The following is a 14,618-nucleotide window of genomic DNA, read 5'->3' as shown; positions in this document are numbered from 1 at the left end:
TTTCTGAAACTGATCAGAGACCAAACAGATATTTATGATCTATTTTCTCCAATCACCTGTACACCATTTTTTCAACCAGCCACTAAGCTAATCAAGATTCTTCATCCAGAGGAGTGACCAGTCTCTCTCATTCCTTAGAGGCCGGAAATATAGAGGGTTGTAAAAATCAGTAATTTTTCAAATCCATATAATGGTGTAAGAGTTTCTGTGGGGTCCATCCAAGTTTTTCTCTCCCCTTCTTTATAGTAGCACCCCAATTTCATCATTAGGATCAGTTGTCTAGACTGCATTTTGAGCATGTTTTATTTGTTCATCTGGCAGCATGAGATCATCAAATGGTTATTTGGCTTTTTCAGCTTCCAGTTACATTGTTAAGCCACCCAGCTAGCAGAGCTAAAGTTGTAGGGAACGGAAGCAAAAATTTTGTGAGTGGTTATTAGCTGTGATTTCAAAGGGCATCTGCACACCTGACTACATGGTTCCTGGAATTGTATGTTCTGGCAGTGAGAGAAACCGCATCATTGATGATTACTTGTTCAGAGCATATCCTGTCCTACAGTCAGTACTCTGACCTTTCCAGGGTGCTGTCTTCCAGCTGCCACTCTGAGTCATTAATGTAAGTAAAAAGACAGCTCTTTCTATTGATGAGGGACATAAGACCACTGTATTTCATGGCATTTCCTTGTTTTACTTTCTTCTCCATAAAGTTTGTCAGTCAGAGACATTACTGTACAGGATATCACAGCGGTATATAAGGCATTCAGGAATTTTACCACTGAGGATACCTGCAGAACCATGATTTGTAAGAAAAAGACAATTAAAATCCAAAGTAAGTGTCTACTCTTGCAGGGGTGAATAGATGTCCACTCTGTGATAGAGTCCTGTGTAATCTCTTCGTGACAAGGTAACTGATCCCTTGGGTGAGGTACTTTAAAATGGGCCTAGAGCTTACAATGGTAGTGTATTTTTTTCTGGGACTGTTGTGCAATCCTTAAACTTCTGTCTTTCTAGCCACCTTGTCCTCCAGTAGTGCTCTTGGCAGGCTCCTGGCTAATTTAGTAACTACAAGGCCAAGTGTTGGCCATCAACTTGCATCATCTCTCCTTTGCAGTTAAGTAACAATGAAATATCTAGTTTATGGTCAGCAGCTTCAGTTGCAAGGTCACCTAGTGTCACATAGGCAGGAACTCAGTTTTTGTTTTCTTCTCACTACCCCCCATGCACATAAAAATAACAATTCTCAAATTCAAAGCAATAAGCATCCCTGACGAGAATTTGTATTCATTTAGCATATATTTATTGAATATGTACAACTTATCAAGTACCAAGTTAGCCAACTGAAGAAGACAGAAATTAAATATATACATATAAGATATATTATACGTATGATTAAGCAAGTAAAATAATTGCACATTATGAAAACTGCTGTCAAATAAACCAACAAGAAATGTAAAGGAATAAGAAAATGGGAGGACACTTTAAATAAGTGTAGTAGAATGGTCAGACTTCTTTGAGGAAGAAGCTGAAAGTGAAAGGAAGAGAATGAGGTAACTCTACCAACAGAGGAGACAGCATTTCAGGCCAAAGGAACAGGAATGGAATGTTAAAGGAACTGGGAGATGAGCTTAGCTGTAGCAGAAGAGCTGAGAGGAGAGGGATAGGCAGAAGGCCAGCTACTGTAAGGCCTTCAACCTGTGGTTAGGGAGTTTGAAATCTAGTCTAAGTACTAGGAGAAAATAGTCATTTATTCATTTATTAAAAAGACATTTATTTTTATTTTTATTAAATCATAGCTGTTTACATTAATGTGATCATGGGGCACCATACACTAGTTTCATTTACTGAGCTGCTTCTGTGTATCAGGTACAGTTCTTGCCCTTATAGAATAACATTCTAGTGAAATGATAAATAACAAGCAAATATGTCAAAATGTGATAATTCCCATAGGAAGAAAATAAGAGAAGAATAAAGGCAATAGTGAGTGCTGGGGTGGGTAGTAGGATGTTGTGAGTGTTCACGTGTAAAGGTAAGAAAGGCCTTTCTGATAAGGTGATCTCTGAATAGAGAACGAAAGGAAGCAAGAAAGCAAACCAGACAGGCGAACTGATACCGAAGGGAAGAATGTTCTAGGGCACTAAAGCTTTTTAAGCTCTTCTCTGTCTTCTTTCTCCCTTCCGTCCTTTACTCTTAGGCTTCCCCTTTCAGTAAATGCACCATGATCAACTTAGATGTTTGAGATAAGAACTGAAGAGTCATTTTATTTTATTTCAAAATATTACAGAGATACAAATGTTTTTAGTTACATGTATCAATTTTGGTTACATCTAATACCCATCCTCCCCTCCTTACCCCCCTGCTTGATTTCCACTGAGTTTTACTTCCCTCTGTGCACCTGTATGTGTTTTCATTGGTTAATTGCAATTTAATAGTGAGTAAATGTGTTATTTGTTTTTCCATTCTTTAGATACTTCACTTAGTTTAATGGTCTCCTTTTCCATCCAGAGTGTTGCAAAAGGCCTTAATTCATCCTTCTTCATGACTGAGTAGTATTCCACTGTATACAGCTAACACATTTTCTTAATCCACTTATGAATGGATGAGAACTTGAGTTGATGCCACATCTTTGTGATTGTGAATTGTGCTGTAGTAAACCTTCAAGTACAGATGTCTTCTTGATTAAAAAAAAATGACTCATTTTCCTTCGGGTAAATACCCAACAGTGGGATTGCTGTATCAAATAGTAGATCTACTTTTAGTTCTTTGAGGAATCTCCATACTGTTTTCCATTGAGGTTTTACTAATTTGCCATCCCACCAACAATGTATAAACTTTCCTTTTTTTCTGCATCCATGCCAGCATCTATTGTTTTAGACTTTTTAATAAAAGTCATTCTAACTGAGATAAGGTGATGTTTTATTGTGCTTTTAGTTTGCATTTCCCTGATAATCAATAATGTTCAGCATTTTTTGTGTGTTAATCAGCCATTTGTCTCTCTTCTCTTGAAAAGTGTGCATTTTGAAAAGCTTAATGTCTTTTGCCCAGTTTTTAATGGGGTTGTTTGTTTTTTCCTTGCTGATTTGCTTGGGTTCTCTGTAGATTCTGATTGTTAACCCTTTATTAGATATATAGCTTGTGAATATTTTCTCCCATTGTGTAGATTGCCAATTTGCTCCGTAGATTATTTCTTTGGCTGGGGAGAAGCTTTAATCAAGTCCTGTTTATTTATTTTGTTGTTGCTATGATTGCCATTGGAAATCTTCCTAAACTTTTTGCCTGCAGCAACGTCTAGAAGCGTCTTTGCAGCATTATCTTCTATAATTCCTATGGCTTTATGTGTTAAGTTTGAATTAATCTTTTATCCATCTTGAATTAATTTTCTTGTGAGCAGTGAGAGATATGGAGTCTGTTTCAATCTTCTGCATGTGGCTATTTAGTTTTCCCAGTTTTTCAGTTTATAGTTCAGTTTTTCAAACTATACTACAAGGCTGTAGTAACCAGAATAGCATGTACTGGTAGAAAAATAGAAACATAGACCAATGGAACACAACAGGCAACCCTGATGCAGAACCATCCACATACAGTCTGCTGATCTCTGACAACAGTGTACCCTGGAGAAAAGAAGCCCTGGTCAGTGAGTGGAGACTCATTCTTGATCCCCTTCTTTTCTTTAATGCTCATTCCTTGTCTGTCAGAAAGTCTTACTGATTCTAGTCCCAAACATACCTTTCTATTCTCATTGCCTCCAGCGTAGATGGTCCCTAGGCCACCACCTTCGGTAATTTTGCATTTACATCCATTTCATTTCCTAGTAAGCAGCAAAAATGATCTTGACGTGTAAACTGGGTTTGTCATTTGTGTTAGTGTTAACGCCCTGGATCATTCTCCTGTAGATAGAGGTGAGGTTTGTGTCCTTGATTCTTCAGTTCTCTGTTCAGAGGTCACCTTATTACAGAGGCCTCTGGTATATCCAAGATTTCAAGGAGAGATTTCAAGGCAATTAGATGTAAAAAGTCTGTAAAACATATTTGGGAAGAGAGGGGAACATATGAACACGGGAACATCAGCGTGGAGGCAGCATTTAAATCCAGGTGAACAAGCACAGAGGAGCCCCTCAGGTCTGTCAGCGTGTGGAGTCTGAGCTGAGAAAATAAGGAACTAGCAAAGGGCACTGAGACCGCGGTGCCAGTGAGGGAAGGTGGTGTCTAGAACAGTGCAGGAGAGAGGAGTCCAGGAAGGACGGAGGGCTGGGCTGTGCCAGCCTCTGATGGCAGTTGAGTGGGAGGAAAGCAGAGGAGAAACACCGTGGGATTTAACTCTCAGAGCCAGTGACGTGTTGTGAACAGAAGCCAGTTTGGGATGGATTGAAGGGTAAATGGGAGATGGGGGAGAATGGAAGCAAATAGGACATATAACTGCTTCTGGAAGCTTTGCTACGTAATATAATTATTGTTATAATGTAGCATTTAACAAGTATGATATGTCAGCTTTCTGGTCCCCTATGGAAAGGCGAACAGTGCTAGAATCTGGATTAGTTGCCAACTAGCACTAAAAGATAAAAAGAGCAGACAGAAGGAATATCCTTTTTACTGACTTGGCTTATTGGCCGAATCTCAGAATACGACCCTTTTATCACCACTCACACCTTGATGAGACACTATATCTGGGGTGAGAAAGCAGAATACTGGCTGGAGATGAGCCTTTGTTCTAATAAAGTCTTGCTCACATCCTTTTGCTCAACTCCTCCACGTATCTTCCAGGCAGCAGCCGGGCTGCTCCTTTCTTTCTCCACTTTGTTAAATAAAGGTCTAGTGGCTAAAAGAAGAATGCAACAAAGAGGACTAGCTATTCATTTCTGTTAATGCAAGTGGGAATGAATTAGACAGAATTCTGCAAGGTCTTTTGTCGAGGCCCTTAACCAAAATGTTTTCATTTGTGTTCTAAAGTCTACCCCAAAGGTAGGTTGGGAAAACATCAGAAGCAGAAGAGACAACAGCTTTCTGAATCGTGCAAACCACGGAAGGAATCCAGATGGAGATCATGGGAGTGTGAGAGATAAGAGTACCTTGAAAATAGGACCAAAAATGTAGTTAGGTCATGTTAATTAATTGGCTGGAAGACTTATCTAAATTACACAGAACGTTATTTTTTAAGGTACCAATTACACTTTTACGCAGTACTTCAAAATGAATTCATGAAAACCTGTGTAGTACAATGCATAAAAGAGTAATTTCATGAAAAGTAAGATTGTTAGTATTTTTACATGCTTAATACTGACGTGTTTATACAGATGCTTGAGAAGTTTATCATTAATGAAGTTCATCTAACTTCATTACAAGTAAAATCTTTGTAGACTTATAAAAATGAACTATAGACTAACTTAAAATTATCACAGGTTCAGATTTGGTAGGATTTCTATTAATGGCATTTTACTATAGTTTTCTTTGATTCATTTGCCTTTTCATTCAACATGTAGATAGATATTAACCTCTTCTTATTGGTAAAAAGTTAGTATGAGCTTGGAAGATGAACTTTGAATGATTGAAAAATCACAAATTAAGTTGAATTTAATGCAGAGTAAACACATTTTTAACTCAAAGGACTTTTTTGGTTTGTGTGAAACTAAAATAGATTTAGCTCATGATGCTAAACTCCCACACCAAGTGCTTTCCATTTGGATCAGGCCTCAATGCCTCTTGACAACTGACTAGTAAAAAAACAATTAGGCTAAGAATATTTAGTGTCAAACAGGTATTATCTACAGATTTGCTGAGGATTGGACATTTGAACTCAGTTGGGCCTCGTGGAGTATTTGTGCAGTTAAGAGGAGCTATTAATATCCTTAAGCTACAAGATGGGAAGCTGGTCTATTTCATTTTGCCTTAGTTGGTATCAGACTTGTCCTGTTGAAGAAGCAAAGCTTAATAATGATTCATATGTTTATAGAGTACTTAACTAGTTTATTAAAAGTTTATATTATCACATTTAATCATGAAATCTGGGAGGGGAGTTCTTGTATCCCAGTTTTCCATATGGAGAAACTGAAACATCTATGATTTGCCCTAATAGCACAAAGTAAGTGAGAGGCAACATTGGTGCTCAAGACCAGGGGGACTAACCCAGAGCCTTTGTTCTTTTACTGTGCCATACAGTGGTGGAAATCATTGGCAACATACTGACTAGAGAATATGGAAAAGTCTGGGAGTGGGGGGTGGAGGAATTTGATGGAGTTGAAAATGCAATTAAGATAGAGTAAAATCAGTTACTAAATAGTTTAACAGGAGCAACCAACAAGAGCCGTGCCATTCTTATCATGAGGAAGTTGAAGAGGTGATATTTTAGTTTAGAAAAGAAGATAATTCTTCATTTTTAGGCATAGGATGGAAATAATAAAAAATAAATCCTCTCCATAGGTTTCCTCAGCTGTGTGAGTCTAATACATTACTCCATCATTTCAGATCTTACCTGCTTTCAGCATACACTTTAAAATAATGGGGCAAAGCCATAGACTGGTGAATATTTCTTTCAGTGGCTAATTGAAGTATACCTCCCATTCATGTTGTGATTATAAGGTGGCATTGAAGTGGTTAGGGCAGGGACTGGAGGAAGTCTTCTCAGGTTCTGGTTCAATACTGACTGCCTATGAAAAGTTATGTGGCCTTGGAGGATTGTATAACCTCTGAGCTTCATCACTTCAGCTATAAAAGTGAACAATAATAATGTCATCCTCGTAGGAATATTGTCAGCATTACTTCTGTTAATACATTTAAGATATTGAAACATACTTAAATGTTCAATAAATGTTAACTGTTGTTACTATTGTAGTGCAGCAACATTGCATAATACTTTATAAACAGATCGTTTTGCTGAAAGGTATGTGTTAAAATTTGATCTTATATTTATACACTTTTGCTTATGATCCTTCACAATTTTAACTAATGCTCATATTGTATTCACTTAAGATTATGCTACTTTAGAAAATTAATTCTATAATGTCCCTTCTATTAACTTTATCTACATTTTAAAGGCTTTTCAATATACAGGAATGTTCTGTAAGCATGAGTTGGAATTTGAAGTCTCCAAAAATGGAAATAAACCTAAAATTGATATTGAAAAATAAATATGAAGTGCTTACACTAGGATTTCCTGCCAAAAGCATAGTAAATTAAAGGAGAAAAATGATAAGAAAAATATTTAATATCTCACCCTACAACCCAGTTTTGGTACCCATTATCCTTAAGAATCAGGCGAAACTAAACAGCAAACATTGAAAATAGTGTGTATTTATTTTTCAGATATACATGGCAAAGTTTTACCTAGTATCATTTATTTGTATATTTAGTTCAAATTTTATTTACATATTTATTTTACCCAAAACTTATATTTAATCTCATATAAATGTATTTGATTATGAGTCATTTGAGCTGTGGTTGTCTTTGGGCTTCAGAAGGGACAGCAAGAGAATTGAAGTTAGGGAAATATTAACAACGTTTGTAAACTATTATTTTGAATTAATTTTTTTTCTTAAATTCTTTTTAGTAGCTCCATAGTATGTTATACAATGTTTCCTTCAATTTTAGTTTTTTTTCTTCATTCTATGAGGTTAATCATAAAGAAGTGTAGTATAAGAAATTAGCATTTGGTAATTATAAGGAAATGTTTTAACTTCATTTAACATCTGTACCAGATATGATATATTTAATTGTTTTTCACTAAAAAGACTTCATAACTTTCATGATTCTTATGTATGGTGCAGTTTTTATTGGGCATTTTGGACAATTGATAAGCATTATTCAGTGGCATATGGTCTGAGTCTGACATGCTTTGAAAAGAGAACAGAGTTCTGATAATGAGGATTCTGTGAAAATGAGAAAACCAGCACAACAGATATGCTTTGAGAAAGTATGGGTTTTTAGCATCTTGAAACAATATATCACACTCGAAGGGACAGAACTGGGCTGCACAATCTGTTAGCTCATTCTTGTCCAATCTGGCCTCCTCCTTTCTTTTGGAGCCAGCATTGTCGTCAACTCACTGAATTATATTCTAACTGGAATGTATTTCAGACACAGAGTAATGTATCTACTTAAATGGAATCCTATTTTTCTACAAAAGCTTTTTCAGTATAATAAATTTAAAATGTAAAAAAAAATCTATTAAGTTAAAGTAAATGGTTCAACAGTTTACATATGTGCCTCCTCCCCACTACCTCAAAAAGAAGACCACTACTTAGAAGAACGTAGATCTGTCTTTCTTTTATGTACAATAGTGAATAATTTTTTTTAGTTTGACTATCAGCTGGTCAGACATATTTCAAAGACTATTTATTGGAAAGATATCTATATATTACAACAAATATTTGTTGAACAGAGATGAACTATAAAGTTAAAACTTTTTTATCTAAATGTTTTAATTATCAGGATTTTTTTTTTTAATTTTATAGTAGCCCTTAACAAGAATTAAGCTTTAATGTCCCCAGGCATCTATTTTATATAATAAACAAACTTGTTTCCTATCTATGTAGAAAGGTACTGGCCATCCTTGGAGAGCAACCTAAATATTTTTCATGAAGCTTAGTTATCTCATGGAAAGAGTGTTGAGAAAGGCTACTCTGTAGTGTTCAAAATCATTGACTCTGAATTTGAAGTATACTGATTTGCATAAATGAATTAGGTGTTATATTAGAGATATGTTACCCTATATAAAAGATTATATGCGATAATTTTGTAAAGTATTAAACACAATGACTGGCATATAATCAATGCTCAACAAATAATATCTGTTATCATATCTTAAGCTTTCATTATTGTAAGTTCCTAAATATATTGCTCATATTGTGATATTTTGATGAAAATAAAACCTGTTGTTTAAAGTACAATAACAAGGATATGGATCACTTAATGCAAAAAAAAAAAACTAGAAAAATTTTCCATGGGAAATAAAATTAATAAAAATGGAAGGAGTACTTTATTATAGGATATTTTGGTCTTACACAGTTTTACTAAACTGCAGCAGCCAGCAGTTTTTCTTTCTGGGGATTTTGTCATCTACTTATTGGTTTATGCAAGAAAGTAAATGTATTGCAAGTATGCTTAGATGTATTAGAAGTGGTTAATAGCAGAAGAAAAATCCAAAGAAAATGTCAGTTTTCCATATTTCTATTGCAGGCATTTAAAATTACACATGTACCTGTTTTCAAATTCCTTTTCACTGTTGCTTACTGTTGGAATGTGCTGGTGAAGTTAAGGAGTTAGGTCCTTCTAATGTGCACGTGTTTTCAAATCACTTTTATCTTTGCATCACTGCCCTCAAGGAGCTGCCCAGAAAGAACGTTCTTATGTTATAACTTTTGTTATTCTCTGCTTTAAGGACCTGTTAAGCGATCTTTTCATGGGGCGGGCGCCTTATTCCGTTGAACCACAGGCGCCGCCCACCTGTTAATCTTTAAACAAAAGGAGACTGGGCTTTCTGTTTAGTCCTTTACAAGGAGTTTTAAGAAAATAACATTTACTGCTTATTACCATAAAATTTATATTATCTTCCATGTCCAATGGAAAATTATAGAATATTCAGAACGTTTTTATATAAAATAGGATTTTCAAAAGCCATTTAGACATGACAATTCAGTGAACTAAAATGAGGCTGGAAATTAAATCTATTAAAAAATACAAATGTTATTTTATATAAAAAATTCTGAATATAATACATTTAGCCTTTGAAATAAATGAGGTTAGTAATTATGAAGCCAATATTGCTAGAGTAACTGGGTAATTATTTAGGGAAAGTAAACTTAGATTTCTACGATATTTTATATACAAAAATTAATTACATAAGGTAATTATATGTTAAAAAAACTATAATGGAAATTAAAGAAATGGATGAATATATATTTGAGGAAAAGTTTTCTAAGCAACGAAACATAACAGACCAAAGTATAATTTTAGGTCTATAAAATTGAAGAACACATAAATAAAATAAAGTACAAATAAAAAAACAGATGGAAGTATCTATACCAACTATCATGTGCCACTAAGAAAAAAAGACTATTGCAGCCACTTAGAAAATGAAAAAAAATATTACAAAAACAAACAACCGGAATATAAAGTGGTTTTTTTGTAATATTGATCAAACAAATGAGAAGTAGGAAAAAAAAATACACCAGTTAAATTTTTTTTTTTAAATAATACTCAGTTTTGAGGGTACAGAGACATGGAGACTCTTAGTATGTTTATAGTGATATGCTTTTCTGGAAAACAATTTTTTAAGAGATGTACATATCCTTAAAACATATTCATGGACGATGTCATTACTTAATGTATACATCAAGCTAGTAATAATATCTACTATTATAGGGCTTTAAGGAAAGATTCAGTGCATATATGTAAGATTGCTATTATTCTTTCAAATTTACAGTTAAAGAAACAAGGCTCAGAGAGGTTATGTGTCTTGCTTAGAATCACTAAGCTCAATGAGAAAGCATAAACTGGAACAATTTATTGGGTACAGAATTGGGTACAATTATGGCTGATTTTTTTTTTTCATTAAATTTTTGTCCATATTTTCTAAATGTATGGCCCTGAGCCAGAAAGATTTATTTTTTATTTTAATGAGATGAACTGAACTGGTTTAGGCAACATTACATATTGTTACTCATTAAGAGAATATTCCATTTATAGATTTTTTTCCCTTGATGAATAAAAATAAGATGGATAATATTTAAACTTCGGTTGATTTAGAAAATATTTTCACCAAGTACATTCTTTTCAATTAATTTAATAATAGCTATAGATAAGGCCTACAATTTGATGTCTACATAGTATCATAATAAACAGCAAACAAAATTAATCAAATACAGTGCTAAAATGAAAATTTCAGACCTGATACACCTATATCTTGTGATCATGTTTTTATCTGCAGATGGAGAACATCATTGCAACGGTAAGAGATTCCAATCTGAAGCTCACACTTGCTTTTGGAATAGGAATGCATCATGCTGGCCTACACGAGAGGGACCGAAAAACAGTAGAGGAACTATTTGTGAACTGTAAAGTTCAGGTACTTTCTTTTCTTCCATGAACTCATATTTCAATATAACTTAAAAGTTGCATTTTACTTATCTATATAACCTTGTATTTTTTAGGTTCTTATTGCTACAAGCACATTAGCCTGGGGTGTAAACTTCCCAGCTCATTTAGTAATTATTAAGGGAACAGAATATTATGATGGAAAAACAAGACGTTATGTGGATTTTCCCATTACAGGTAATTTTTGAAATTTTACTGAGATACCTTAAGCTCATATTTTAGCCTTAATTAATTAAATTAATGAAATTTTTGAGAATTGATAACATTTAAACATATGGTGGACAATTATAAATTTTTTGTTTCTAGGCAAATATTATTCAAAATGTTGAGCTGTTTTATTTTTACTTACCCAGTCTTTTAACAAACAATAAAAATATAACAGAGCTGGAAGCAATGGTTCACAACTATAATTCTAGGACTCTGGGAGACCACGGCAGAAAAATTACTTCAGGTCAGGAGTTCAAGACGTAGCCTGAACAAGAAAAGCAAGACCCTGTCTCTACTAAAAATAGAAAAAATTAGCCGAGCATGGTAGCATGCATCTACATGCATCTATAGTCCCAGTCAAGGCTGAGGCAGGAAGACCACTTAAGCCCAGAAATTTGGGTTTCCCTGCACTATGATGATGACATTGCACTCTAGCTTGGGTGACAGAGCAAGACGTTGTCAAAAAAAAAAAAAAAAAAAAACTAATGGTTCCAAATTTATATGTTGATAAAAGTACTAGTTAGTAGCTATTGGTAACCTAACAAATGATGATCAAGATTTACAATATTTAATTTTAAATGTATTTCACTAGAAATGATACTTCCATGGGACTTCCAAAACCAAAGCATTTGTTGAACAATCTCATTAAGATATTTTATAGCTTGGCTCGATGCCCGAAGCACAGTGGTTACGGTGCCAGTCACATATACTGATGCTGGCAGCTTTGAACCCAGCCCTGGCCAGCTAAACAACAATGACAACTGCAACAGAAAATAACGGGGCATTGTGGCAGGTGCCTGTAGTCCCATCTACTTGGGAGGCTGAGGCAAGAGAATTGCTTAAGCCCAAGAGTTCAAGGTTACTTTGAGCTATGTTGCTACGGCACTCTACCAAGAGCAACAAAGTGAGACTCTGACTCAAAAATGTATATGTATATTTTTTATAACTCAATAAAACATTTTCAGTGGGTTCTAAAGAGGAAAATATATTCAATATATATTTCTACTTAATGAACACATGCCAAAGCTTTATTATTTATAAATCATTAATTTCCTCAGACATTTCTGTGGTATAAAAGAAATATTTTATACCATGGCTGGCAGGAAGGTGAGGCCTAAATGGGCCCATTATTTATGGGGAAAAGCAAATGAATGAAACTACTGAGGAGATTTATATGTATGTGTTTTACTTTTTCTTATTTAATGAAAATAGTGATATAGGCAGTGCCTGTGGCTCAGTGGGTTAGGGCGCTGGCTCCATATACCGAGGGTGGCAGATTCAAACGAGCCCCAGCCAAACTGCAACAACAACAAAAAATAGCCAGGTATTGTGGCGGGCGCCTGTAGTCCCAGCTACTTGGGAGGCTGAGGCCAGAGAATTCCTAAGCCCAGGAGTTGGAGGTTGCTGTAAGCTGTGTGACACTACTGCACTTTACCAAGGGTGATAAAGTGAGACTCTGTCTCTACAAAAAAAAAGAATATAGTTGTATCTATTAAGCTATTTTAAATCATTTTTAACTAAAGGGAATTTTTATCTTTCTTTTATGAATGTTAAGAGATACCTTTTAGGGAACTCAAGTTTCCATCATAGTGACTTGCTTACTTAATTATAAATTTCTGCGTAAATATAATTCATTCAGAAATTTATAAATGAAAGACCCAATAGTAGCCATCAGAAAGCTGGTACATGCTCTTAAAATATTCTGCTTCTTTTGTTATTTTATTGTATCAAACAAGTATGTCATAATCAGTAACTATACCTTGTGTGATGTGTAACCCTGAAGAATGCCTTTACTTTATCTTTTTTAGATGTCCTCCAGATGATGGGACGTGCTGGGAGGCCTCAGTTTGATGACCAAGGCAAAGCTGTAATTCTGGTTCATGACATAAAGAAAGACTTTTATAAAAAATTTCTTTATGAACCTTTCCCAGTAGAATCAAGGTAAACTTTGCTTTAAATTAGTTTAAATAGATCCATTTTGTAGAAATTTGATGCTTTCTCTGGTTATATGTTATTAGATAAAAATTCGCGGCGCCTGTGGCTCAAGGAGTTGGGTGCCAGTCCCATATGCTGAGGGTGGCAGGTTCAAACCCAGCCCTGGCCAAAAAAACTGTAAAAAAAAAAAAAAAAAAAAAAAATTAGTTTAAAACAATTATATGATGTGAAAATCAATGTATCACTATATCACAATATGCAATATAATTTTCAGTTAAATAAGAATAGTGTAGCACGGTGTTCAGTCACAATGGTTTTGAAGCTAGATAACCTAGGTTGAAATGTGGAAGGGGCATTTACTTAATGGTTTAGGCTGCCAGCTTATTTCAGAATTATTCTGTATTTCTTTTTGGATCCAGTAACTACTGCCACTTTCACAAATCGTCCTTCATTTTCTGAGCTAAAAATAACCTTTTCTCTCAGATTTATATATTTTCACTTATCACACTTACCATTTTCTGATTTTATCCTAGTCCTTTTCTATTATATGTACTGTATCTCCTTTATTACTTTATAGAAAATTTGTAAGCATAAATTATATTAAAAAATGAAAATGCAGTGATCTAAATACTCAACTCAAGAATTTAGGAAGTAGCATGAATTCAAAGAAAGGGAAAGAAAGGAAAAGAAAAATAAGAGCAAGAATTAATAAATTGAAAATAAACGTACATCAGAGAAAAATCAACACCATCAATAGTTGGTTCTTTACAAAGGATGAATAAAGTTGATAAATTTTTAACTCTGAATATTAGAAATGGAAAGGTATTTGGACTAAAATGATAATAAGATATGAACAACTTTATGCAAATAATTTTTAAGCAATCAAATAGTAAAATTTCTTTTAAAAATTATTTAAACTGACACAAAAAGAAGTAGAATATCTAAGTAGTTTCTTATTTGTCAAACCAATTGAATCTGAAATTTAAAATCCTTCTGGAAAGAAATGTGGACAGATAAGATTCACTGGTGCATTCTTCATAATATTGAAGGGAGAAACAACATCAGTCTTACCTAAATTCCTCCTAGTAGTAGGAGAGGTAGGTAGGACTGCTTGCCAACTTGTTTTATGAAACTAGAATAACCTGGATCTCAAAACCTGATAAGAAATCTACAAGAAAGGAAAGTAACAAACCTATGCCTCTCATGAATGTAGATTAGAAGTCCTAAACACTAGTAAATCAAACCCAGGAGGGTACAAAAACATTACAACCAAGTGTATTTTATTCCATAAATGCAAAGAGGATTTATTATATTATCTGAAAATGAATGAAATATAATTAATCACTTTAATTAACACAAAAAATAAAAATTATAGAATTATGGATTAAAATAAAA

The 14,618-nt window shown here is 34.3% G+C and overlaps 1 protein-coding gene across 2 annotated transcripts in view; it reads left to right on the top strand.

Annotated features, from left to right (window-relative positions):
• Window positions 1–14,618, top strand: part of ASCC3 (activating signal cointegrator 1 complex subunit 3) — a 402,050-nt gene that overhangs the window by 244,358 nt on the left and 143,074 nt on the right. For both annotated transcript variants that reach the window (XM_053590400.1, XM_053590401.1), the window contains exons 31-33: window positions 10,915–11,052; window positions 11,138–11,258; window positions 13,097–13,229. In XM_053590400.1, coding sequence (XP_053446375.1) covers window positions 10,915–11,052; window positions 11,138–11,258; window positions 13,097–13,229 — 392 coding nt within the window. The remainder of the gene's footprint in view (window positions 1–10,914; window positions 11,053–11,137; window positions 11,259–13,096; window positions 13,230–14,618) is intronic.

Source organism: Nycticebus coucang, chromosome 5, assembly GCF_027406575.1.
Source record: "Nycticebus coucang isolate mNycCou1 chromosome 5, mNycCou1.pri, whole genome shotgun sequence".
Taxonomy (NCBI): Eukaryota; Metazoa; Chordata; class Mammalia; order Primates; family Lorisidae; genus Nycticebus; species Nycticebus coucang.
This window is presented reverse-complemented; position numbering and strand designations above follow the sequence as displayed.